This window comes from Hyla sarda, chromosome 4, assembly GCF_029499605.1.
Source record: "Hyla sarda isolate aHylSar1 chromosome 4, aHylSar1.hap1, whole genome shotgun sequence".
Lineage (NCBI taxonomy): Eukaryota > Metazoa > Chordata > Amphibia > Anura > Hylidae > Hyla > Hyla sarda.
In genome coordinates this window covers 218891342-218918274 of record NC_079192.1, presented here as the reverse complement: position 1 = coordinate 218918274, position 26933 = coordinate 218891342, and the positions used below count along the sequence as shown (strand labels likewise).

The window sequence follows — 26933 nt, the reverse complement described above, 5'->3', positions numbered from 1 at the left end:
CAGAGGCACGCCGTGAGCGCTCCGGGGAGGCAGCGGGACCCGGAGCGCTCGGTGTGACACCCATTATTTAAATTATATTCACACCCATCTGACTGATACCCTTAATTATCTGGAAAACAGAAGGGCATATCAAGAAACTGTAAAAAAAAAAAAAAAAAGTGTATTTAATCATAGTAAAATATTTTTTGGGTTGGCCATAGGTCCTTTTTAATAATAAAATATTGCTGCATCGAGGCTATGTGTCATCAACCTTTACAAACTGCCTACTAACTATTGACAAATGTTTTACATTATGTCTTCTAAGACTTTGTTCACACTGCATTAAGCAGTGATGCAGCAGGCTGTGTTTAACACAGTTGCTGGCACAGGTCCTAGCACATCTGTTGAATGGATCCATAGTCCACCATTTATCTGATAGAAGGAAAGGTATGCAATTTTGGCCTCCATTTAGAATGTATGCATTGGGTTTGTTGGATGCTTTTCCATTCAGCGGAATCAAAATAAAAAAAATGTATATTGCTTGAAATACGTTTTTATAACATGGGGCCCTATACCCAACAGATGCCACTAAGTGACACCTGTCATAGGCAAACACCAGACCTATCCGTCAGGGGAGTCCTGATAAAGCTGTGTGAACTTAGACTGGCACATTTTTCAAAGAAAGGCAGAATTAAAGGGGTATTTCAGGAATTTTTTTTATTTGACTATGCTACAGGGGCTGTAAAGTTAGTGTAGTTCATAATATATTTTCTGTACCTGTGTGTGACAGTTTTCTCACAATTCTTCTCTGAGTATTGCCCCAATATTTATTTTTGACAGCATACAAAATTACTCATGTCTCGGGATTTCCCAGGTTGCAGTGCGTCAAGACCTGACATCACTAGTCAGGTGATCAGAGGGAGTCTGTCCTGCTTCAATTTCGCAACAGCTGTAGGCCCCCTGGTTAGAAAACACTGTGTTTCAATGGGTGACGTGGCTGATGTGTGGGAGGAAGGAAAGTGATCTCAAACTTTCAAGCATGGAACTGTGGGATGTGTAGTTTAGAGAACAAAATCCAACAGGAAATACCCAGTTCTGGCAGGTAAGTACTAAAATCACCTTATGGAATAGATAAATGGGGTAATTTCTTTAAAAAAAACAGCTCCATGTCTGTCCCCAGGTTGGGTGTGATTTTACAACTTGGCTCAATTGACTTCAATGGAACTGAACTGCAGAACCACATCCAATGGGAGCAGTTTTTGAAAGAAATTAGCTCTATTTTCCAATTCCAGGAAAACCCTGTAACAGTTGTTTTTATAACTTCCTTGTGCCCTCTTGTAGTTTATTGGTATTGGCATGATCAATGAGCGAGGACGTTATGACAGCTGGGAAATCCAGTGCCATGACAGCACTTGAGTGAGCTGAGCCGGAAATACAAGCATTTTTATATTTCACTGAATTTGCTGCCCTGAGACAATATTTAAAAACCCTTGAAGTTTCAAATCCCCATCCTTCAGTAATGGATACAATTATTTAGATTTTAATCAAATAAGATTAACAGTAAACGTGCCATTTGTACATACCTGTTGGTTTTATTCTGGAAATGAATAGACAAACAAGAATTAATACAAGAAAGTGTAATAACAAGGAAAGTAATAACAGTATATCAAAGTATTAAATAGAAGCAGTGTGGCCATTCTAGCATCTGGTATGAGAAGAAAACCATTTTTTGGACATGCTGCCTCCATTCTATATTTTTATTGATTATACAAACTATGAAGCTAGCCCGGTGCGGCATACACCCCTGGTGCAGTGCTGTTTGGTGTCCGTTGCTGCCCCAGCGCTGTGTCTGTGGGGTGGCGAGGCCCAGTAAATGGTTCCGGTGGCATTGGGGCTGTTCTGGGTGGTTCTCCCTGTGGGCACTGGTGTTGGGGCAATGGTGGTCGCCACTCAGTGCTGCGCCATTTTATTCTAGGGATGCTAGGGGCCCACTACTTACAGGTGGCCATGACGTGGCTAGCGGGCTTGCACTTCATGATCATGCAGTACACTAACGACCTGTTAGTTTAATTAATGTTGCTGAGGTGCATAAGATCAAGGTGCATGTTGTGGATGTGTGACCATGTCTGTTTTTTCTCAAGTTGAATACAGGTCATTTATTCCTTAAAGGGATACTCCAGTAGAACAAAAATCTTAATATTTCCAGTACTTATCAGCTGCTGTATACTACAGAGGAAGTTCTTTCTTTTTGAATTTCCTTTCTGTTTGACCACAGTGCTCTCTGCTGACACCTCTGTCCATATCAGGAATTGTCCAGAGCAGGAAGAAATCCCCATAGCCAACCTCTCTTGCTCTGGACAGTTTCTGACATGGACAGAGGTGTCAGCAGAGAGCACTGTGGTCAGACAGAAAATAAATTAAAAAATAAAAGAACTTCCTCTGGACCATACAGCAGCTGATAAGTACTGTAAGGATTAAGATTTTTTTAATAGAAGCAATTTGCAAATCTGTTTAACTTTCTGCCACAAGTTGATTTAAAAAAGAATTGTCTTCCCCGGAGTACCCCTTTAACAACATACACCTTTAACCCCTTAAAGGGGTACTCCGCCCCTGGCATCTTATCCCCTATCCAAAGGATAGGGGATAAGATGTTAGATCGCCGTGGTCCCGCTGCTGGGGACCCCGGGGATCGCCACTGCGGCACCCCGCCATCATTACTGCACAGAGCGAGTTCGCTTTGTGTGTAATGACGGGAGATACAGGGGCCGGAGCAGCGTGACGTCATGGCTCCGCCCCTCATGACATCACGGCCCGTCCCCTTAATGCAAGTCTATGGCAGGGGGCATGACGACTGCCACGCCCCCTTCCCATAGACTTGTATTGACGGGGGCAGGCCGTGACGTCACAAGGGGCGGAGCCTTGACGTAACGATGCTCCGGCCCCTGTATTGCAGGCATTACGTGCAGAGCGATCTCGCTCTGCGCAGTAATGATAGCGGGGTGCTGCAGCAGCGATCCCCGGGGTCCCCAGCAGCGGGACCCCGGCGATCTGACATCTTATCCCCTATCCTTTGGATAGGGGATAAGATGTCTAGGGGCGAAGTACCCCTTTAAAGTCATAGCTTCTTTAATTTTTCCATCTACACAGCCATATGAGGGCTTGTTTTTTTTTTTTTGTTTTTTTTTTGCAAGACCAATTATACTTTGTAATGACGCTCTTCGGGCTGTAGCAAAAGCTCAGTCATGGCAGCCTAGGAAGCCTATTACAGGCCTCAAACTGCTATGACACTGGATTGGCTCCATGACAATTGATCTGCCTACTTTACAATCAATAGCATGCCACCAGTATGCCCACCTACATATGTCCACTCTCCCTTAATTGGCACAGCAGTGGTGAATAAGAGATGTGCTGGTTAACCCTGAACTCTTGTCATGTTGGGGATGCCCCCTGGGTACTTGAATCTCAATGACCTATGAACAAAAAGGCTTATATCTCACCACTGAAAATGACTATGGAGATAATATAAGCCCTATTTAGCCATTTAGCCCCTGTTAAGCTACTGAAGCTTTAATACAGCAAAGTTGGACATCCACTAGTCTTATCTGTACATGAAACAATCGGCTCCATATCTTTGTGCAGCCCAGCTACATGTTCCATAGTCCCAATATTAGTGCATTCCCTCAAACTCAACTTTGATACTTCTGGTAAAACTTATGGGGAGACAGAAGATGACCTGTTGCACGAACCATGTTTAAAATCCTAAAAAGCTTTATGTGTGCTAGCACTGCTCCTTGTCTAAGAGCTTTTATATGCTTGCTCTTATTTCTGCATACATCCGGTCTCCATTTATGCACCAGTGGTGTACCTAGGGAATGACAACTATTGCACATACCGCTCGCTTATGGGTACTCTTGCCCCCGATCCCCAGGTGAGCAAAAGATGCTTTCAACTGTATGTGCACATGTTCATACAGCCGAAAGCTGCCCATCAGGGTAATATATAGTGAAAAAGCTCTTACATTTCCCTTGAATACATTGAATACATAAGTTATTGAAAATGTGTCAGTTGCTTGACAAATTACTTAACATTTAGAGACATTATGAATTATTATCTAATGTTTCTTGCACCTAAGAAGTCTATGTTACCCTGCAGAGGAATCTACAAGTGGTATACAGGTTTTCCATAATACTCACAATGGTTCAGTGTCTGGTTTGGTACGTCCTTTGCACGGGCAGTATTTTGCAAGCAAATAAATAAGAAATCCAAGGAACCCAAGTAAAAGTAGAGCGCCAATTGTGCTCACAAATGGTATATACCATGCCAGTGGGGAATACACATTTTTAGATGTAACCACATACACAACACTGGGCTGTAAAAATACAAACACATTTTAGATTAACCATCCACAAATATAAACAGGATAAGGACAACAGGATCTCTACTATATGACTCAAGTTCAGCAAATGAACTATTAATATTTAAATAAAATGAATACCTTTCCAACTATTGTTTTTAGTGCTGCATTATGACATATATGCAATACATAATAGACTGTAAATAAAAGTGCAGCATCCATGGCCGGATAGACAATGTAGATTAAGCCATATTGAGATTCACAAATGTTAGATATATAATGAATAACAGCCCTAGATAGCAATAGTATTATATGACAGTTGATAACATAAAGTGGTATTAAACTAATAAAGATTCTTTGTAGTATGAAAAGGTATACAATTATCCTAAATAATTTCTCACATTCATTTATTAAAGGGGTACTGCCCCAGCATTCGGAAGGTTTTGTTCCAAACCCTTGGAGCAGGCGGTGGGGGGTCGTGATGTCACGGCCACGCCCCTCGTGACGTCACACCATGCCCCCTCAATGCAAGTCTATGGGAGGGAGTGTGGCAGTTGCCACACTCCCTCCCATAGACTTGCATTGAGGGGGCGTGGCCGTGACGTCACGACCTTCAACACCCGCACCCAGCGTTTTAAATGAAAACCAGGTGCTGCACAGAGATCGTGGGGGTACCACGATAAGGGGATAAGATGTCTAGGAGTGGAGTACCCCTTTAATTTCCTTGTGGTTTTCAAAATCTGTGGTTGTCATTCTATCAAAACCTTTGTATCCAAAACATGGTCAGTACAGATCTGTATCCACTAAAAGTAAACAATGTAGGTTCCTTTACAATGACAACTAGCAGAGATCTTGTCAATCACAAGGAATTGCTCCACTTTCCAGATCATTCCTTCACATTAGTAAAGTCTGGAAAATAGCAATGCAGTCATGTAGCCACCGCGGCCATATTCACACTAGTCAAGCAATAAATGTTCCTTCCATCATTACTCAAGTGCCAGGTTGAGGAGTTGTGGTATAATTATCTTTGTCACCTAGAGAGCTCGGTAACAAATATAGTGTATCAGGTTTCAATAAAAGCGAGCATTAACCAACTTCATACAATACAGTGTGATTGTGCTGGGCTGTGAATGTTAATCTACAGGTGACAAATAAACTAAAGGCAAACATAAGCAAGTATTATTGCCATTAAAAACATCCAGAGATATCAGTGTGGAAAAGCACCTTTCAGTATTTACCTATACTGTACAAAGAGAATGACTTGAACTATGCTATGACTTTACATCTACTTATTTAAAGTGGCATTGTTCCAATGATAAGTTTCAAAAATCAGGATTGACTAGGATATGACTCTGTAACCACCTATTCATATACTGCCAGACACCTTCTGTTGTGTCCTACCAGTTGGTTGCATGAATATTTCATTCCCTAACAAAACAGTGCGTTTGAAAAAAAAGATTTTTGTACCCTCCTATGTTATATCTAGTCTGGGAAAATAGCATACATATTCCATCCATCAGATAGTTGTGCAGGCACAGATACAACCTTGTCATCCATTTTTAGCATAACAGTACTGTATGCACTGAGTTAAAGTAGTTATGATTTAATCTGTTATGTTCAAGGCTTAAAGGGGTAATCCACTGGCCAGCGTTTGGAAGTAAATGTTCCAAACGCTGTTTTCGCACTGTGGGGGTCAGCCACGCCTCTTGTGATGTCATGGTCATGCCCCCTCAATGCAAGTCAATGGGAGGGGATGTGGCGGCCATAGACTTGTCTCATGAATGTGCCATTTTTGGTCTGTTGATCTGTTACTAGAAGGTCAGATTTGAGAGCTGACAGAATGCGACACATAGAAATCAAAATAACTATTCATATAGAAACGTGGCTAAGGGAAGGACCTTTATACTTGGGAAAATTTGGGGTTGGGGGGGGGGGGGGGGGTTGGCTGAAAAAGCCACTTTGCCCATGGTACTTTCAGTCTTGGCCATAAATGTTGGCACCCCTGACATTTTTCAAGAAAAGGAAGTAGGATTGCAGTAACACATGTTTTGCTATACACATGTTTATTCCCTTTGTGTGTATTGGAACTAAACCAAAAAAGGGAGGAAGAAAAGCTAATTGTACATAATGTCACACCAAACTCCAAAAATGGTCTGGACAAAATTATTGGCACCCTTTCAAAATTGTGGAAAAATATCAACAATCTCAAGGTTACAAGTCCATCTCCAGAGATCTAGATTTGCCTTTGTCCACAGTGGGCAACATTATCAAGAAGTTTGCAACCCATGGCACTGTAGCTAATCTACCTGGGTGTGGACGTAAGAGAAAAATTGATGAAAGGTGTCAAAACAGGATATTCCGGATGGTGGATAAGCAGCCCCAAACAAGTTCTAAAGATATTCAAGCTGTCCTGCAGGATCAAGGAGCATCAGTGTCAGCGCGAACTATCCATCGATATTTAAATGAAATAAAAAGGTATGGTAGGAGACCCAAGAGGACCCCACTGCTGACACAGAGACATAAAAAAGCAAGACTACATTTTTCTAAAATGAACCTGAGTAAGCCAAAATCCTTCTGGGAAAACGTCTTGTGGATAGATGAGACCAAGATAGAGCTTTTTGGTAAAGCACATCATTCTACCGTTTAGCGAAAATTGAATGAGGCCTACAAAGAAAAGAACACAGTAACTACAGTGAAATAAGGTGGAGGTTCAATTATGTTTTGGGGTTGTTATGCTGCCTCTGGCACTGGGTGCCTTGAATGTGTGCAAGGCATCATGAAATCTGAGGATTACCAGCGGACTTTGGGTCGCACTGTACAGCCCAGTGTCAGAAAGCTGGGTTTGCATCCGAGATCTTGGGTCTTCCAGCAGGACAATGACCCCAAACATATGTCAAAAAGCACCCAGAAATGGATGGCAACAAAGCGCTGGAGTGTTCTGAAGTGGCCAGCAATGAGTCCAGATCTAAATCCCATTGAACACCTGTGGAGAGATCTTAAAATTGCTGTTGGGGAAAGGCGCCCTTCCAATAAGAGAGACCTGGAGCAGTTTGCAAAGGAAGAGTGGTCCAACATTCCGGCTGAGAGGTGTAAGAAGCTTATTGATGGTTATAGGAAGTGACTGATTTCAGTTATTTTTTCCAAAGGGTGTCCAACCAAATATTAAGTTAAGGGTGCCAATAATTTTGTCCAGACCACTTTTGGAGTTTGTTGTGACATTATGTCCAATTTGCTTTTTTCCTCCCATTTTTGGTTTAGTTCCAATACACACAAAGGGAATAAACGTGTATATAGCAAAACATGTGTTACTGCAATCCTTTTCTGTGAGAAATACTTAATTTTCTTGAAAAATTTCAGGGGTGCCAACATTTACGGCCATGACTGTAGATTGAGGACCAGGTCAGTAAATTGAATGTTTGTCCAAGGTGAAGGAAAGCCTAGCTACATCCCAGGCTGTTGATACTCATTTACTAAGAACTTGCAATTGACACAGCAAAGAGTCTTACTGGAATGTGTTTTGACATATTTGTTTATTTTGTCTGCTGACAAATATCAGTTACTAAAGTTTGTCAAATAAAAATGTTCTCATCTTCACACTTATTCGCATTTGGATTTGGCATGATGTTTTGCAATATTATTTTGGTTACTAGTCACCTATAAGCAGTTAATGGATAATGCACACTGTTGTGCGGAAGGTTCAAGCCTAACAAAAAGATTTAGGGTAGGGCTCAATGTGACACAGTGAGTCATAGTAAAATTAAAGTGACCTTGTTGTAAAATTGTGATGTTCACCAAACTGGTACTGTAAGGAAAAAATCCAGATATGACTTCTAGAGATGAGCGAATTTACAGTAAATTCAATTCAACACGAACCTCTCAGCTCGGCAGTTGATGACTTATCCTGCGTAAATTTAGTTTTACACCACTTTCTTAAAAAAGAACTTACAACTACACCATGTGAAAAGGCGCAACATTTTGCCCAAAATAGCCACTGCACAAAAATGTGTGTCTAATATAGACAACAAAAATACTCTACCACTAATAATAAATTCCCCTTATTAACTATTCTGGATTGGAAGTCATTAGAGATGAGTGAATTACAGTAAATTCGATTCGTCATGAACTTCTCGACTCGGGAGTTGATGACTTATCCTGCATAAATGAGTTCAGCTTTCAGATGCTCCTGTGGGCTGGAAAAGGTGGATACAGTCTTAGGAGACTCTTTCCTAGGACTCTATCCACCTTTTCCAGCCCACCGGAGCATCTGAAAGCTGAACTAATTTATGCAGGATAAGTCATCAACTCCCGAGTCGAGAAGTTCATGACGAATCGAATTTACTGTAAGTTCACTCATCTCTAATGACTTTCAATCCAGAATAGTTAATAAGGGGAATTTATTATTAGTGGTAGAGTATTTTTGTTGTCTATATTAGACACACATTTTTGTGCAGTGGCTATTTTGGGCAAAATGTTGCGCCTTTTCACATGGTGTAGTTGTAAGTTCTTTTTTAAGAAAGTGGTGTAAAACTTCTCTTGTTTGGCCTTTTTATTTCTCAAATGGGAATTTTGCGATCATGCAAAAAAAAAAAGTGCAGTGGATGAAATTTTTGTGCGAACAAACACTATCAATGTGCTGGCTTACATAAAATGCTTTCAACAAAATGTTTGCATGAGTAAAGTAAAGTGTGTGGACCAAAGGCTAATTCATCATACGGCGGTTGCCTTTTTGATAAATTTGGCACAAGTACACAAAAAAAACACAACTTTCAAAGATGTAGAAAATCACTTTACCCAGACCAACATTGATAAATTCCCCCAAAGTTGTAATATGCTTTCATGACAACCCCAGAACAAATAAATTAAGATCAGGAGGGATTCATTAGTAAAACTTTATAGAAATTGTCCAACAAATGCCAAAATTCTCTCGCATGTCAGTTTTGTAAAATGATCTACATACTCACTGTAGTGGTAGTTTTTGGGGTGGTGGTCAGTCCAGGAACATAGACATTAATAAATAAAGAAACAGTTCCAGTTTGTACAATCCCTTTCGGCTGTGGAGAGTCAGCCATTAAGTTATCATCAGTTATTAAAACCCTCAGGTTATAATTCCAAGTAGTGTCCCCACCATCAGAGTAATCGAATGGGAGAGCAAGAATCAGACTGGTAACGTTGGTGCCAGAGGAAGGCGAAAAAGCAAAATGGTTGTTTATATTGCCTATTAGGGTAAGAACAAACATGGTCAAATCTTTTGTCAAATTTGGGAGAATTAAGTAGATTATTGCTAGCAAAGCAATATCGTAAAAGGAAGATATCTCTTGCCTAGCACATAAGGGCAAATAGATGAGTCTGTTTCTAATGGCATTTTCTGTAGAGATCCTGCTTTACCAACATGCTTTATTGTTTTAAGAAGGCCCCGCTGTCCTAAATGTGGCTTTAATAAGAATGTTTCGCTTCCCTGTGAGACACCAATTAAAATGGAAATAATCCATCAGTTTAAGGACACACCTTTAGAACTAGAGATGAGCGAATTTACAGTAAATTCGATTCGTCACGAACTTCTCTGCTCGGCTGTTGATGACTTTTCCTGCATAAATTAGTTCAGCTTTCCGGTGCTCCGGTGGGCTGGAAAAGGTGGATACAGTCCTAGGAGACTCTTTCCTATGAATGTATCGACCTTTTCCAGCCCACCGGAGCACCTGAAGGCTGAACTAATTTACGCAGGAAAATTCATCAACTGCCGAGCTGAGAAGTTCGTGACGAATCAAATTTACTGTAAGTTCGCTCATCTCTATTTAGAACCTTTAGCACTATAAAGTGTTCATGTGATATGTAAGACAACATTACAACTGCATAACCCCTTAAAGTCCCCCTTTTGATATTAATGCAGAATTTGTAATCTTTGCAATTCATTGCAATAAGAAACAACTGTGTGTTTTAACTCTAATATACAGATATAGGGGAAGATTTATCAAAACCTGTCCATAGGAAAAGTTCTCCAGTTGCCCATAGCAACCAATCAGATCGCCTCTTTCATTTTTCACAGGCCTCTTTAAAATGAAAGAAGCGAGCTGATAGGTTGCTATGGGCAACTGCACCACTCTTCCTGTGCACTGGTTTTGATAAATCTCCCCCATAGAGACAGACATTAACACATATGTGACTTAACGGAGTTCTGCAATTTTATTCTTTTCTTATATGTTACAGGACAACATTACAATAATGGAGGTTCCTAAAGTGTGTCCTCAAACTCATGGAACCCTTCTATTTTCACCACTGCCTCAGTGGAAGGACCAGAACACTAACCAGAACATTCCAAACTTTCCAAAGGCTATTTGCCTATATATTATGCCAAAATATTATAATTTCATGTAAACAAAATGAAACACAAACATATATTGCACAATTTCATGTTTAAGTTTGTATTGTACCTGAATTAATAATGTATTGAAAAGAGGTTGGTGGGGAATCCCGATCTGTACAAGTGAGTTTAAAATTCTGAATATTTGTACCCGATGCTTGATTTGTGGGTACGTACAGTGTGTATGAATTTGGTAAACATATCGGTATTTCATCATTGGCTTCCAGTATATTCACAGTCACCTGAGAAGACAATTAAAAAGAAGATGTGGCAGCAAAATACAAAATATTGTGATCAGCATCAGGCAGTACGAGACGGTTAGTGTGGGTGACGTTGCTGTTTCCTTTCTGATGACATAATCCATTTAAGAATTAGGCATTTTGAGTAAATCTGATGTTTTTATACAGAGCTGCATGCTTTAGCAAACATCGCCAGCACTATGAATAAAATGTCCAAATGTAGAAGCCATTAAAAGTCTAAAATTCCATGTAAAAGGCAGCAAGGAAACAGCACAGACATAATTCATGTAAAAATCACACACAAAAAACCCAGAGCTGCATGTTTCTCAAGCTATATACCGAACCCCAGGGCACACTCAGTGGGAGGTGGGAGATGTGTCAACTTCGGGCTGTTCTCCCCCTGCTTTGCTCCCAATGATAGACAGATCTATTGCTATACGCGTATATATATTGAGTAACATTTGCTCCATATTGCCCAAAATAAATACGGACATAAATGCTGATGAAACAAAATTACCCCCACAGTATTGGTTAGTAATTTATTTTAAGCCAATGATTCTTACTGGCGCTGTAGAAGACAATGATCCGGAATCCGTAGCTCTCACTGTAAGTGTGTACTGTTGTGTTGTTTCATAATCTGCATAATCTGAGAGCACCAACACCCCACTAGTTGGATTTATCCAAAAAATGCCAGTAGCACCCAAAGTGCTGCCACCACTTTCAAGTGAGTAAGTGATTCCTATATAAGGGTAGTCTTTGTCTGTAGCATGTATGTAACCAATTGGTGATCCAGCTGTAAAGGCAATAACATATACATTATTATTCTATAGCCAACACTGTGAAAATCACAATTTGTCATTTGAGTCTGAAATAAAGTAACTTTTGCATAGAGCAGAGCAATAAAAAAGTGTCACTTATGTGAGCCCTCAAAAGCATTAGGCAATGATAACACCCTCCAGGACATAAAATCCATGACTGTTCTTAGAAGGACAATCACCATGTGATTGGTACATTTTTAAAGGGTATATTTATAAAGGTTACCTAAAATGAAGATCCACCATAGCTGAACCTACAGTTTTATATTAAAGACTATTAAAGTCTTTTATCCTTTAGCAGAATACAGGCAGCTGTAAATGGTCTGTCAGGGCAGAAGTGGTTAATTTAATAGCTTTCATGCTTTATTGTACATGACTGTATATTAAAGGGAATGCAATATATTCGTTAAACCTCAGTTACCCTTTAAATGACATAAAGTGCCCTACTTAATAGTCTATAGTTTATGCATCAGTTCATTGAGTATTCCTTACATTTTTTATTATTATTATTATTATTATTATTAGTATGCATTTAATTCATTTTTTTATTTGAAATGTAGTCCAATACCTTTCTACAGCAGGATTTAGTTACTTACGTGGAGAGAGCTCAGACACATTGAACACATATGAAGATCTGTTGAATACTGGAGGATATTCATTGACTGGAGTTGTTTTAATGTACACATAAATATTTTCTAAAAAATAAAAAAGCAGATAATTGATTGGGTTTGCAGTTTATAAAGAAATTGTATTCTGCACAGAAACTCACATTACTTACTCTTATAGTTCGGAAAGGCTATATCCTTCACTTCAATTGTTAAACTATATTCATTGCCTACACCTATGTTATTGGGGTCTTCAAAGTCCAAATTACCTGTCAACTAAAGGAAGTATATAGTATTAAAAGGATGGATTATACAGAGATAAAAAAAAATACTAAAATGACGATCGATGCTCCAAATACACACAGCCATCATCTAAATCACTAGTGGTGTTTACAGTCTGTTAAAAGTAATATACCACACCCTTAAAGCCATAGTCGTATTTGCACAGGCTAGACTGGGGCTCAGAAGGTGTCCAAGGGATCCCCTGGTTTTTGCCCTTATATCATGCCAGGAAATACAGATTCTGCTGCAGGAAGATTTCCCAGGGTACAGTCCTCAGATCAGTCTCAGATTGGCATAGGTAGTACTGCAGGAGCAGGGACATAATCATGACACCAACCCATAAAAATAAAAGCAGAACTTTGCAAACACTAAAATATGTGAACATTGAATATTTGGGACATTTTAAACTGTATTTCTGCTGTATTTACTATACATGTTAAATTGTAGCTTTAACCATAAATTTTAATCAAACTGTGTTACCTATGGACTGCAGTAAGGTAGACTCATATCGCATGGGGCCCTAACATTAAACCCACCTTGCTTGGGCTTTAGGCCTACAACCTTTATTTAGGGCATGTGGGATCCAGCTATAGTTTTTATAGTTTACTCTAATAAAGCCAACCTAGGGAAGATGGGAGGAGCGCATGATCAAAACGGGGCAGCAGATGATCAAAAATTGGCAGCATCTCTATGCAAAATAAAATAAATGCAGAGGCGCATGTTGCCATGGCTGCAACACATTGTGATCAAAATGTGCGACAAGAGCCTTCATTCAAGTGTAATGCAATCCAAAATGTTTCTTGTATGCAATGTTTACATGTCTTAGCATTTGTAGAGAGCTGTTCTGATTTTATGTCAAGATATACAAAGCATCAGGTGTAATATGCAAAGTAGGCACAACCGACAGCCAAGACTGTGACAGGCAGCTTAGACCTGTCTCTGGAGTAGGGAGTGGTGAGTAGTAAAGTAATATAAACAATATACAATGTAAAGAAGAAAATATACACATAAATACACCTTATTGCATGTGTACATCACTATACATGCTTTTAATGAGCTTGCATATAGCTCCAAAAGTTGTACACTGGCTGCTATATATGTTTATGTTACACGTTCATGTGAAATTTACTGTGAGCAAATAGAATTAGATCTGTGAGTAGTCCAGCAAGTTGTTAGAGGGAAAATTTCAGCAAAAAGTAGATACTACTTAGTTTCCAGCACAAACCGCTTAAAAAAGAATCAAAAACTTTACACATTTTACAAAAAATGGGATACTAGTGAAAGACGACCATGCTGAGCTTGTGTTTACTTGCCATGAAAGTCTGTGTAGTCCGCGGTGGGGATTTCCTGTCAGTAGATCCTTCTTTGCTGGAGGAGAGGATCACTTTGAATGGTGTGGGAAATGGGAGAAAGTCCAGGACGTTGGCTTCTCTAGTGTTCTACCACTGCTGCTGAACTGTTCCTAGGTTGCCTGTGTAACATCACTACAGGGGATCTTTGGCCCAAAATGGTGTTCTGTTTAAACTGTATAAAATATTTGATTTCTTTTTAAGGTTTTCATGCTTGAAACTAAGTAGTATATACTTTGTTGTCACGATGCCGGCTGGCAGGTAGTGGATCCTCTGTGCCAGAGAGGGATAGCGAGGACCGTGCTAGTGGACCGGTTCTAAGACACTACAGGTTTTCACCAGAGCCCGCCGCAAAGCGGGATGGTCTTGCTGCGGCGGTAGTGACCAGGTCGTATCCACTAGCAACGGCTCACCTCTCTGGCTGCTGAAGATAGGCGAGGTACAAGGGAGTAGGCAGAAGCAAAGTCGGACGTAGCAGAAGGTCGGGGGCAGGCGGCAAGGTTCGTAGTCAGGGGAGATAGCAAAGTTCTGGTACACAGGGTATAAACACACAAAAACGCTTTCACTAGGCTCAAGGGCAACAAGATCCGGCAAGGAAGTGCAAGGGAGGAGACTAGATATAACCAGGGAACAAGTGGGAACCAATAAGCTAATTGGGCCAGGCACCAATCATTGGTGCACTGGCCCTTTAAGTCTCAGGGAGCTGGCGCGCGCGCGCCCTAGAGAGCGGAGCCGCGCGCGCCAGCACATGACCGCAGGAGACGGGAACGAGTAAGTGACCTGGGATGCGATTCGCGAGCGGGCGCGTCCCGCTGTGCGAATCGCATCCCCAACGGCCATGACAGGGCAGTGCTCCCGGTCAGCGCTGACCGGGGAGCTGCAGGGAGAAAGGCGCCGTGAGCGCTCCGGGGAGGAGCGGGGACCCGGAGCGCTAGGCGTAACAGTACCCCCCCCCTTAGGTCTCCCCTTCTCTTTATCGGGTAACTGCCTCCCCTGGGATGAAGACACCGGGAAAGGATGGAGGGATTCCTCAACGGCAGGCAGAACCGCAGGAGTAGGAATGGGGAGAGAGGGCAGAGGGCGAGAACTGGCACGGGGCAGTGTGACACCAGGACGAGGGCCATGAGGGGACACAGAAGCTTGCCTGATGGAACTGGGAGGGGGGGAGGGGCATTTCCTGTGGCAGGCAGAGTCCTTAATGACCTTAGGGGGACCGGATACAGGAGGAACCACAGAGTTACGGCAAGGGTTACTGGGAACCGGTTTTAGACAGTTCTTGGCACAAGAGGACCCCCAACTCTTGATCTCCCCAGTGGACCAATCCAGGGTTGGGGAATGAAGTTGAAGCCAGGGAAGTCCAAGGAGAATTTCCGAGGTGAAATTGGGGAGGACCAAAAGTTCAATCCTCTCGTGATGAGATCCGATGCTCATAAGAAGGGGCTCCGTGCGGAAACGTATGGTACAGTCCAACCTGGCTCCGTTGACCGCGGAAATGTGGAGTGGCTTGACAAGACGGGTCACCGGAATATGGAATTTATTCACAAAGGACTCCCGAATAAAATTCCCAGAAGCTCCAGAGTCCAGACAGGCCACGGCTGAGAGGGGAGAGCTGGCTGAAGTGGAAATCCGAACAGGTACCGTGAGACGTGGAGAAGCCGACTTGGCATCAAGAGACGCCACACCCACGAGAGCTGAGTGCGAGCGTGCGTTTCCCAGACGTGGAGGACGGATTGGGCAATCCACCAAAAAATGTTCAGTACTGGCACAGTACAGACAAAGATTCTCTTCCTTACGGCGATTCCTCTCTTCCAGGGTCAGGCGAGACCGATCCACTTGCATGGCCTCCTCGGCGGGAGGCCTAGGCGCAGATTGCAGTGGAGACTGTGGGAGAGGTGTCCAGAGATCTAAGTCCTTTTCCTGGCGGAGCTCTTGATGCCTCTCAGAAAAACGCATGTCAATGCGAGTGGCTAGATGAATGAGTTCATGCAGGTTAGCAGGAGTCTCTCGTGCGGCCAGAACATCTTTAATGTTGCTGGATAGGCCTTTTTTAAAGGTCGCGCAGAGAGCCTCATTATTCCAGGATAGTTCAGAAGCAAGAGTACGGAATTGTATGGCGTACTCGCCAACGGAGGAATTACCCTGGACCAGGTTCAGCAGGGCAGTCTCAGCAGAAGAGGCTCGGGCAGGTTCCTCAAAGACACTTCGAATTTCCGAGAAGAAGGAGTGTACAGAGGCAGTGACGGGGTCATCGCGGTCCCAGAGCGGTGTGGCCCATGACAGGGCTTTTCCAGACAGAAGGCTGACTACGAAAGCCACCTTAGACCTTTCAGTAGGAAACTGATCCGACATCATCTCCAGATGCAGGGAACATTGGGAAAGAAAGTCACGGCAAAACTTAGAGTCCCCATTAAATTTGTCCGGCAAAGACAGGCGGAGGCTAGGAGTGGCCACTCGCTGCGGAAGAGGTGCAGGAGCTGGCGGAGGAGATGGTTGCTGCTGCTGTAGCTGAGACTGAATCTGCTGTAGCTGCGACTGGAGTTGCTGAGTCATGGTGGTCAAGTACGACAGCTGGTGATCTTGTTGGGCGATCTGACGAGCTTGCTGGGCGACCAGTGTGGGGAGGTCGGCGACAACAGGCAGAGGAACTTCAGCGGGATCCATGGCCGGATCTACTGTCACGATGCCGGCTGGCAGGTAGTGGATCCTCTGTGCCAGAGAGGGATAGCGAGGACCGTGCTAGTGGACCGGTTCTAAGACACTACAGGTTTTCACCAGAGCCCGCCGCAAAGCGGGATGGTCTTGCTGCGGCGGTAGTGACCAGGTCGTATCCACTAGCAACGGCTCACCTCTCTGGCTGCTGAAGATAGGCGAGGTACAAGGGAGTAGGCAGAAGCAAAGTCGGACGTAGCAGAAGGTCGGGGGCAGGCGGCAAGGTTCGTAGTCAGGGGAGATAGCAAAGTTCTGGTACACAGGGTATAAACACACAAAAACGCTTTCACTAGGCTCAAGGGCAACAAGATCCGGCAAGGAAGTGCAAGGGAGGAGACTAGATATAACCAGGGAACAGGTGGGAACCAATAAGCTAATTGGGCCAGGCACCAATCATTGGTGCACTGGCCCTTTAAGTCTCAGGGAGCTGGCGCGCGCGCGCCCTAGAGAGCGGAGCCGCGCGCGCCAGCACATGACCGCAGGAGACGGGAACGGGTAAGTGACCTGGGATGCGATTCGCGAGCGGGCGCGTCCCGCTGTGCGAATCGCATCCCCAACGGCCATGACAGGGCAGTGCTCCCGGTCAGCGCTGACCGGGGAGCTGCAGGGAGAAAGGCGCCGTGAGCGCTCCGGGGAGGAGCGGGGACCCGGAGCGCTAGGCGTAACATTTGTGCTGCAAATTTTCTTTCTAACAACCTGCTAGGCTACTCAGAGACCTAACTCTATTTGCTCACAGTATATTTAATATTAAGTGTAAAATATATAGTAATATACAAAGTTTGGAGCTGAATGCATGCTCATTAAAAGTAGGCATACTGACCACCAGTGCATCCAGAACTTCCTATAGTGCTGGAGCTGTAGAGAAAAGAAAGAAAACAGATTCTGACCTACATAACAGCAATAAAGTAAATAGAACACTCACCGGATTTCCTGTCTAAAGTTTCTTTATTTCATGTCAACTCAGAACAACAGACCAGGGAACATGGACAGGCGACAACCATTTCGTACCAATCAGGTTCTTCTTTCGGCCTTTTCCGGCCTTGATTGGAGGCCGGAAGAAGTACCTGATTAGTACAAACAGGTGTCCACGCTCCCGGCTCTGTTCTTCGGGCCCCCCGCTATGCTGTTATGTCTAACTGAGTTGACACGAAATAAATACAATTTGAATCCTCTCTCTACATTTCTTATTATGTAGTTACTTTAATATACATTACTATGAACTACAAGATGTTTGAGCACCCGGGAGTAATATCCAGAAGCTATTCTGTGCTTTATAATCCATTGGAACCACTCCTGAAATCTACGATTTAGTACCTGAAGCTGCACGGTGTCTGGTGATTTTCATTATTTCTTCTGCTATGTATTCTTACCTACCCCCAAACCTTTGCAGGTTTTGCTGTGGCTCCCGTTAGTATCCTTTCAGTCCCCCGATGCTCATCTCATCCACTTTCTTTAGTGATGAGATGTAGAAGCAGGACCTTCCTACTAAGCCAATAACTGGCCAAGACTAGACACTAATGCAGCACATGGGAATGTCCTGTTTCAATATCTCATTTTAGAAGTGGACAAGCATCAAGGGACCAGAAGGAGGCAAATGGGAGCTGCAGCAGGACTTGGAGAACACCAGTATAAGGTAAGTATATATTTTTTTATTCTCTACAGCCCCAGCATTATAGAAAGTTTGGGGGAGCACTGGAATATCCCTTTAAGAATGTATCCAAAAAGAGGAAATGTCCAGCATTAAACCTTGTGGTACCACACCACAAAGAACATGTTCAATGCTCCCCTGTTGGTGCTCAGAAGAACAGTAAAACAGTGGTCCTGATTTACTACTGTAAACCCGACATGTTTTGTTGAGTTGTGCGCCACATTATGCATTTGAATTTGTGCAAGAATTGAAAAAAAACCCGACCAACTCTCCATTTTACTGAGTAAACCAGAAAAAGGGGGCATGGCCATCAGTGAAAGGGGCATGGCTACAGAAAAGGGGTGCGTCCCCAAGACAGATTAGAGCATGTGTAAAATAAGCAAAATGTAGGGAAAGTGCAAAATGTAGGGAAACCTTAGTAAATACCGTGGAAAATAAATTGTTGGGAATTAAAACCCACAAAGAAACCTACACAACACTCTTAGTAAATCAGGGCCAGTATCACCTCTAATCCAAAAAACAGGGGAAAACAAGCAGCACTTCGTTGTGTATGTTATTCCACTTGCTACAGCAGTTTTTTGTTCATGCCTGCTTTCTAAAGGTAAGTATTACCAATTTTCTTCAAGTCTTTTGGATTACCCTGTCCTATTCTGTCAAGTTCTTTAAATGGTAGGTATATAGGTTTCTGTAAAATCTGTGGGACTTTTATGTTCACTATTAGGGTATGTCCACATAGGGCAGGTACAATGTAATAAATCTGCAATAAATTTTAAAAATGTTTGTTCTGGTGCAAAAAGCTAACGATTTTTCACCACAGAAAATCCAGGGTGTCTGCCTTGTGTGAACAAAACCCTCACAGAGAGGATCAATTACTATAATGTCACCTTAATGGTAGCGAAGTTGTCACACACTTATTTTTAGTGCCATATAAATATAGTAAATGAAAAAAAAAACACCAACCACTATATTTCCAGATCCTGCCGGAATAAGTTGGAATCGTTCATTGCTCCCAAGCCCAGAAAGTCCTGTAAAGTTGAAGGCTTTGTTTATGGGATCAACATCTATGTCCTTGCACTGATCAGTTAAATCCATTATGAGACTGCCATTTGCTTCCGTTTCGGGTACAGTTGTGCTGTTCAAACAGAGAATAAATAATGCAAACACTTCTCTACCCTTCTTTAACATTCAGATTGTAGAGTTTATGTGTGTTTATTATTTTAAGGGATATCTGTAAGACTGTATTGCAGTAAGAAGTGTTACAGCACTTCACATATTTATCTGATGTTTTATATTGTTAAAAAGATAAATGGAAAAAACATCAGAATATGCTAATATAATGATGATGGTTTGGGAAGATGAAATCATAGGTATACTACATAAAATGTATTTGGAAAGTTTTCAGATTTTGTTTTGTTGAGGTCTTGTGATAAGATAACAAAAATTACAGTTTCCCCATCATTCTGCGCTCAATACCTTATAATGAAAATGCGGAAATAAAATGTTAAACATTTTTGAAAATGTATTGAAGATGAAAAAACTAAAGTTTCTCATGGACAAATTAGTATTAGTATTTAGACTAATTGCAATGACAGTTTCGCTCTGGGGTCCTCCCAGTTTTCTTGATCATCTTGGAGATGTTTCTACACCTTGGTCATGATTTGGAAAGACACAACCCTGTCTATATAAGGTCTTACAGCTGACAATACAATACCAAGCCATGAGCAGGTAAGAATTGCCTGTAGAGCTCAGAGGCAGGACTGTCTGGAGGCACAGACTGGAGAACAAACAATATTTTACTGCACTGAAAATTCCCAAGAACACACTGGCCTCCATAATTCTTAGATGGGAGAAGTTTTAGACGACCAGGACTCTTCCTAGAGCTAACTGCCCCCCAAAATGAGTTAACGGGAAGAAGGGCCTTGGAAAGAGATGAACAAGAACCCAATGGTAACTTTGGCCTCCTGTGCAGAGAGGAGATACTTTAAGAAGGTGAACTATTACTGCAGCATTCCACCAATTTGGACTTTTTCGCAGAGTGGCCAAAAAGAAGACTCAAGAAAGTGAATGACACAAGAAAGTCATCTGGAGTTTAAAAAAAAAAAAAAAAGCTCCTTACGGACTCTTAGACTACATGAAAGATTCTTGGGTCTTATGAAATAAAGTTTGAAGTTCTCAGTCTATATTCTAAGTGTCATGTCTGAAACAAACCAGGCACTGCTGACCACCTGCCCAAGGATGGCAGAGAGCATGACACATGTGCAATCCAAGCTGCCACACGCCGTACGAATCCTGCAGGATCTCTTTCTCCTCTTTGCTGCTGTGCTGTCAGCGCTACACTTAACTTAATGGTAAGAGGGTGTCAGATGAGAGATGATAATGGAGGAGGTCAGTAGAATCCACACTGGGCTGTGTCCAGTCCTCACAGTGCAAAGTACTGTAATCAGGAAAGTATATATCCTCCTGATTCAGGATATATACTTACCAAATTACTGCACTATGAGGAGGACTGCAGACATATAGGGGGAGATTTATCAAAACCTGAGCAGAGGAAAAGTTGACAGTTGCCCATAGCAACCAATAAAAAAAGAAGCGATCCGATTGGTTGCTATGTGCAACTGATATACTTTTCCTCTGCACATGTTTTGATAAATCTCCCCCTATATAGTGCTTATACGATGGCTATAGTAGTAGACATTAAGTATATGCAGATGTATATGGCTGCAGTGCAAAAAAGATAGTATTTAATTTAATTATTTTTTTTGCTCGAATAAAGAAAAATGAAGGATTGACTAGAACTAGATACTGCAGGAAAAGTGAGACTGGAAAGAACTACTCAAGTTTCTCTGTAGTATACAGCAGCTCATAAGTACTTTTAGTAAGCAGCTGATAAGTAGTCTTAAAAAGGAGTAGTTTACAAATCTGTATAACTTACTGGCACTAGTTGATTTGAATTTTTTTTCCTCCCGTGTACCCCTTTAACATCCTCAGAACAAAAAGATTGGGTATGTTGAAATATGCCTACGGGCTTTGAGCAATTGTGCCGCCGGGGACTGCAAGAGGAAGGCCTCCTTTCGGCCATTTACTCTATTCTCAACCCTCCATAGGGGGGGGGGGGTTGTCTTTTTGTCTTTGTTTGTTCTTGTTTCATGTTGTGTTGGTCCTGTGTATGTCTTTTGTTTTCTGTGTATGCCTCTACATATATTCTATGGTTTTCCATTTGTGATTATGTTGCCCTGCTCTTCCCCTTAGCTTGTGAAGGATATCTTGTGTATATCTCAGGAGCTTTCTATTTTGGGATTTTTTGTTTGTTATATGCCTCTTGTAGTTGTTTGAATTTTCCTTTCTCATCTACTTCCTTGGTTTGGAAATTCTTAATAAAGATTACAATTTAAAAAAATGAAAAGAAAAACACACATGAGAGTATGAAAATGGAGAAAAGTTTGCTTCATACCTGAATGCATACGTTGTGCACACTGGAGGGTTATCATTTATATCTTGTACATTGATGGTAATAGTTGTGTAGTTTGAGTGCCCAGCACTTGGAAGGTCACTCACTTTGATTTTTAGAAACATAGAACTGTTAAGATGGAGGGTATCCACATCAATGTCAATTCTCATTGCAATCTGAATGACTCCAGTTACTGAAATGTAAAGTAAGAAAAGGAAAAAAAACTGTATAAATTGCATTTTTTTTGTAGAATTGATCCAGAATTAATACTATTTCGACCTCTTGAAAATAGATCCTTAGAAACAAAATCTTGACATAGATATGTACATATCCTAATTGATGACAATAAGACTTCACATCGACCATGTTCCCCACTATATTACTGTGATTTGCTCAACAATTTTTATGACAAAGCTCCACGAGACCTTGCCAATGTGGTGCCACGGGAGTGCTAATAGATACCTTATCACTTTGTGATGTCAGTGCATCCAAGATTGGAGACAGCTTCTCCACGGTGAGTAAAGGAAAACACCAATGTCAGGTTATGGATAACTGTATTTACTGAACAGGGTGCAGATGGCATTACAAAGACAGTATGGTGCAGAGTGAGAGGAGGCCGCGTAACCCCTTGGGAGCCCTGTTGCCTTGCTGCCACTTGTGGTGCTTTCACCCTATAGATTGATACTGACTTGAGAGGAATGAAGATTGATCCTGGTAGCTAGGGTTCTGTCAAGGTCCTGTAGCTTTCTCCGTCAGGGTATGAACTTCCACTGTGTGGGTGATCCTTGCAGAATGACCGGATAAGGTAGATTTGATCTGGGCCTTCCACACACCTCAGACCTTTGCCACACTTGAGGTCAGCAGTTAGTAGACTTAGACTGGGGCAACTGCCCAATTCCTTCCACCCTAGCTTGAGTTATGTTCCTGTGCACAGGGAATGTCACCACAAGCCAGTCTAAATTTCGCCAGTATACCTTTGGTTTCATTTTTTTGCCCAAGCGCAGTGAAGTGAGGAAGGCTCACTAAATTTCCAACACCAGAGAATAATGGATAGAATATTACACAGTGGCCAGTTAAGTCAGTCTCTATGTAATGCAGGATGAAGGAAGTCCTTCAGGGAAAGACATACTCTCTGTAGCTCCTCCTTATTACAGTTATTAGAGGAGGATCCTGAATGGGGACCCTCTATTAAAGGGGCACTGAACTTCTTATCCTCTATCTGCAGGGTAGGGGATTGGTGCCTGATCGTGGGGGATCTGACCACAGGTACCCCCTGTGATTTTCTGCCCAACGTCCTGGTTCAGAGCGGTGTTGATCACCACATGAAGCAGCGGCCGATACGCCTCCTCCATTCTGGGAGAGTCAGAAATACACAAGCACTGTATCTCTGGTTCTCCCATAGAAATGCATGGAGGGGGCATGTCGACCAACACTCCGTGCATGAAGTGAACCACGGCTCCGGGCAGGAGATCGTGGGGGCGGGGGTCCAATTAGCCAGACCCCCCGCGATCAGACATTTATGCCCTATATTGCAGAAGTTCAGTAAGAATACCAGAGTACTGGAGTTCTCCTTTAACTTAGTATTCCCTAATATGGGATATAAAAATTTATTTTCTGAACTCGACAATTTCGTTTGAGTCACTATACAAAGAACATTAATGCAGCGATTTTACGGCAACTCCAGGGCAACGCAACGTCACCATGGAGCTCTAGCCTAAATCTAAAAACACAAGCAGATTATAGGTCTGTGTCTACAGTAGCTACTTTCAATCTACTGTAATTCTGTTTATGAATAGCCTTCTTAATGACATCCCTAGTAAAGCATATAAACAGGGTTGTTGAGGTAGGACAATTGCTTTATCATCAGCAACTGCTGTATAACAGGTGTTACGCCGAGCGCTCCGGGTCCCCGCTCCTCCCCGGAGCGCTCGCTACACTCTCCTCACTGCAGCGCTCCGGTCAGTTCCACTGACCCGGGGCGCTGCGATACCGCCTCCAGCCGGGATGCGATTCGCGATGCGGGTAGCGCCCGCTCGCGATGCGCACCCCGGCTCCCGTACCTGACTCGCTCTCCGTCAGTCCTGTCCCGGCGCGCGCGGCCCCGCTCCCTAGGGCGCGCGCGCGCCGGGTCTTTGCGATTTAAAGGGCCACTGCGCCGCTGATTGGCGCAGTGGTTCCAATTAGTGTTATCACCTGTGCACTTCCCTATATCACCTCACTTCCCCTTCACTCCCTCGCCGGATCTTGTTGCCATCGTGCCAGTGAAAGCGTTTCCTTGTGTGTTCCTAGCCTGTGTTCCAGACCTCCTGCCGTTGCCCCTGACTACGATCCTTGCTGCCTGCCCCGACCTTCTGCTACGTCCGACCTTGCTTCTGTCTACTCCCTTGTACCGCGCCTATCTTCAGCAGCCAGAGAGGTTGAGCCGTTGCTAGTGGATACGACCTGGTCACTACCGCCGCAGCAAGACCATCCCGCTTTGCGGCGGGCTCTGGTGAAAACCAGTAGTGACTTAGAACCGATCCACTAGCACGGTCCACGCCAATCCCTCTCTGGCACAGAGGATCCACTACCTGCCAGCCGGCATCGTGACAGTAGATCCGGCCATGGATCCCGCTGAAGTTCCTCTGCCAGTTGTCGCTGACCTCACCACGGTGGTCGCCCAGCAGTCACAACAGATAGCGCAACAAGGCCAACAGCTGTCTCAACTGACTGTTATGCTACAACAGTTACTACCACAGCTCCAGCAATCATCTCCTCCGCCAGCTCCTGCACCTCCTCCGCAGCGAGTGGCCGCTTCTGGACTACGACTATCCTTGCCGGATAAATTTGATGGGGACTCTAAGTTTTGCCGTGGCTTTCTTTCCCAATGTTCATTGCACTTGGAGATGATGTCGGACCAGTTCCCCACTGAAAGGTCTAAGGTGGCTTTCGTAGTCAGCCTTCTGTCTGGAAAAGCCCTGTCTTGGGCCACACCGCTCTGGGACCGCAATGACCCCGTCACTGCCTCTGTACACTCCTTCTTCTCGGAAATTCGAAGTGTCTTTGAGGAACCTGCCCGAGCCTCTTCTGCTGAGACTGCCCTGTTGAACCTGGTCCAGGGTAATTCTTCCGTTGGCGAGTATGCCGTACAATTCCGTACTCTTGCTTCAGAATTATCCTGGAATAATGAGGCACTCTGCGCGACCTTTAAAAAAGGCCTATCCAGCAACATTAAAGATGTTCTGGCCGCACGAGAAATCCCTGCTAATCTACATGAACTCATTCACCTAGCCACTCGCATTGACATGCGTTTTTCCGAAAGGCGTCAGGAGCTCCGCCAGGATATGGACTCTGTTCGCACGAGGCGTTTCTTCTCCCCGGCTCCTCTCTCCTCTGGTCCCCTGCAATCTGTTCCTGTGCCTCCCGCCGTGGAGGCTATGCAGGTCGACCGGTCTCGCCTGACACCTCAAGAGAGGACACGACGCCGCATGGAGAATCTCTGCCTGTACTGTGCTAGTACCGAACACTTCCTGAAGGATTGTCCTATCCGTCCTCCCCGCCTGGAAAGACGTACGCTGACTCCGCACAAAGGTGAGACAGTCCTTGATGTCTACTCTGCTTCTCCACGTCTTACTGTGCCTGTGCGGATGTCTGCCTCTGCCTTCTCCTTCTCTGCTGTGGCCTTCTTGGACTCCGGATCTGCAGGAAATTTTATTTTGGCCTCTCTCGTCAACAGGTTCAACATACCGGTGACCAGTCTCGCCAGACCCCTCTACATCAATTGTGTAAACAATGAAAGATTGGACTGTACCATACGTTTCCACACGGAGCCCCTTCTAATGTGCATCGGATCTCATCACGAGAGGATTGAACTTTTGGTCCTCCCCAATTGCACTTCTGAAATTCTCCTTGGACTTCCCTGGCTTCAACTTCATTCCCCAACCCTGGATTGGTCCACTGGGGAGATCAGGAGTTGGGGGCCCTCTTGTTCCAAGGACTGCCTAAAACCGGTTCCCAGTAACCCTTGCCGTGACTCTGTGGTTCCTCCTGTAACCGGTCTCCCTAAGGCCTATATGGACTTTGCGGACGTTTTTTGCAAAAAACAAGCTGAAACTCTACCTCCTCACAGGCCTTATGATTGTCCTATTGACCTCCTCCCGGGCACTACTCCACCCCGGGGCAGAATCTATCCGCTGTCCGTCCCAGAGACTCTTGCCATGTCTGAATACGTCCAGGAAAATTTAAAAAAGGGCTTTATCCGTAAATCCTCCTCTCCTGCCGGAGCCGGATTTTTCTTTGTGTCCAAAAAAGATGGCTCTCTACGTCCTTGCATTGACTACCGCGGTCTTAATAAAATCACGGTTAAGAACCGCTACCCCCTACCCCTCATCTCTGAACTCTTTGATCGCCTCCAAGGTGCCCACATTTTTACCAAACTGGACTTAAGAGGTGCTTATAATCTCATCCGCATCAGAGAGGGGGATGAATGGAAAACGGCATTTAACACCAGAGATGGACACTTTGAGTATCTGGTCATGCCCTTTGGCCTGTGCAACGCCCCTGCCGTCTTCCAAGACTTTGTTAATGAAATTTTTCGTGATCTCCTATACTCCTGTGTTGTTGTATATCTGGACGATATCCTGATTTTTTCTGCCAATCTAGAAGAACACCGCCAGCATGTCCGTATGGTTCTTCAGAGACTTCGTGACAATCAACTCTATGCCAAAATAGAGAAATGTCTGTTTGAATGCCAATCTCTTCCTTTCCTAGGATACTTGGTCTCTGGCCAGGGACTACAAATGGATCCAGACAAACTCTCTGCCGTCTTAGATTGGCCACGCCCCTCCGGACTCCGTGCCATCCAACGTTTTTTGGGGTTCGCCAATTATTACAGGCAATTTATTCCACATTTTTCTACCGTTGTGGCTCCTATTGTGGCTTTAACCAAAAAAAATGCCGATCCCAAGTCTTGGCCTCCTCAAGCGGAAGACGCCTTTAAACGGCTCAAGTCTGCCTTTTCTTCGGCTCCCGTGCTCTCCAGACCTGACCCATCTAAACCCTTCCTATTGGAGGTTGATGCCTCCTCAGTGGGAGCTGGAGCTGTCCTTCTACAAAAAAACTCTTCCGGGCATGCTGTTACTTGTGGTTTTTTTTCTAGGACCTTCTCT

At 43.6% G+C, this 26933-nt stretch overlaps 1 protein-coding gene across 1 annotated transcript in view; it reads right to left on the bottom strand.

The window, feature by feature from the left end:
• Positions 1-26933, bottom strand: part of CDHR3 (cadherin related family member 3) — a 109344-nt gene that overhangs the window by 14485 nt on the left and 67926 nt on the right. The window contains exons 9-17 of the mRNA XM_056569857.1: positions 21790-21979; positions 19299-19470; positions 12524-12626; positions 12342-12440; positions 11494-11723; positions 10762-10933; positions 9295-9548; positions 4173-4348; positions 1563-1576 (exon numbers count right to left, since the gene is read on the bottom strand). Coding sequence (XP_056425832.1) covers positions 1563-1576; positions 4173-4348; positions 9295-9548; positions 10762-10933; positions 11494-11723; positions 12342-12440; positions 12524-12626; positions 19299-19470; positions 21790-21979 — 1410 coding nt within the window. The remainder of the gene's footprint in view (positions 1-1562; positions 1577-4172; positions 4349-9294; positions 9549-10761; positions 10934-11493; positions 11724-12341; positions 12441-12523; positions 12627-19298; positions 19471-21789; positions 21980-26933) is intronic.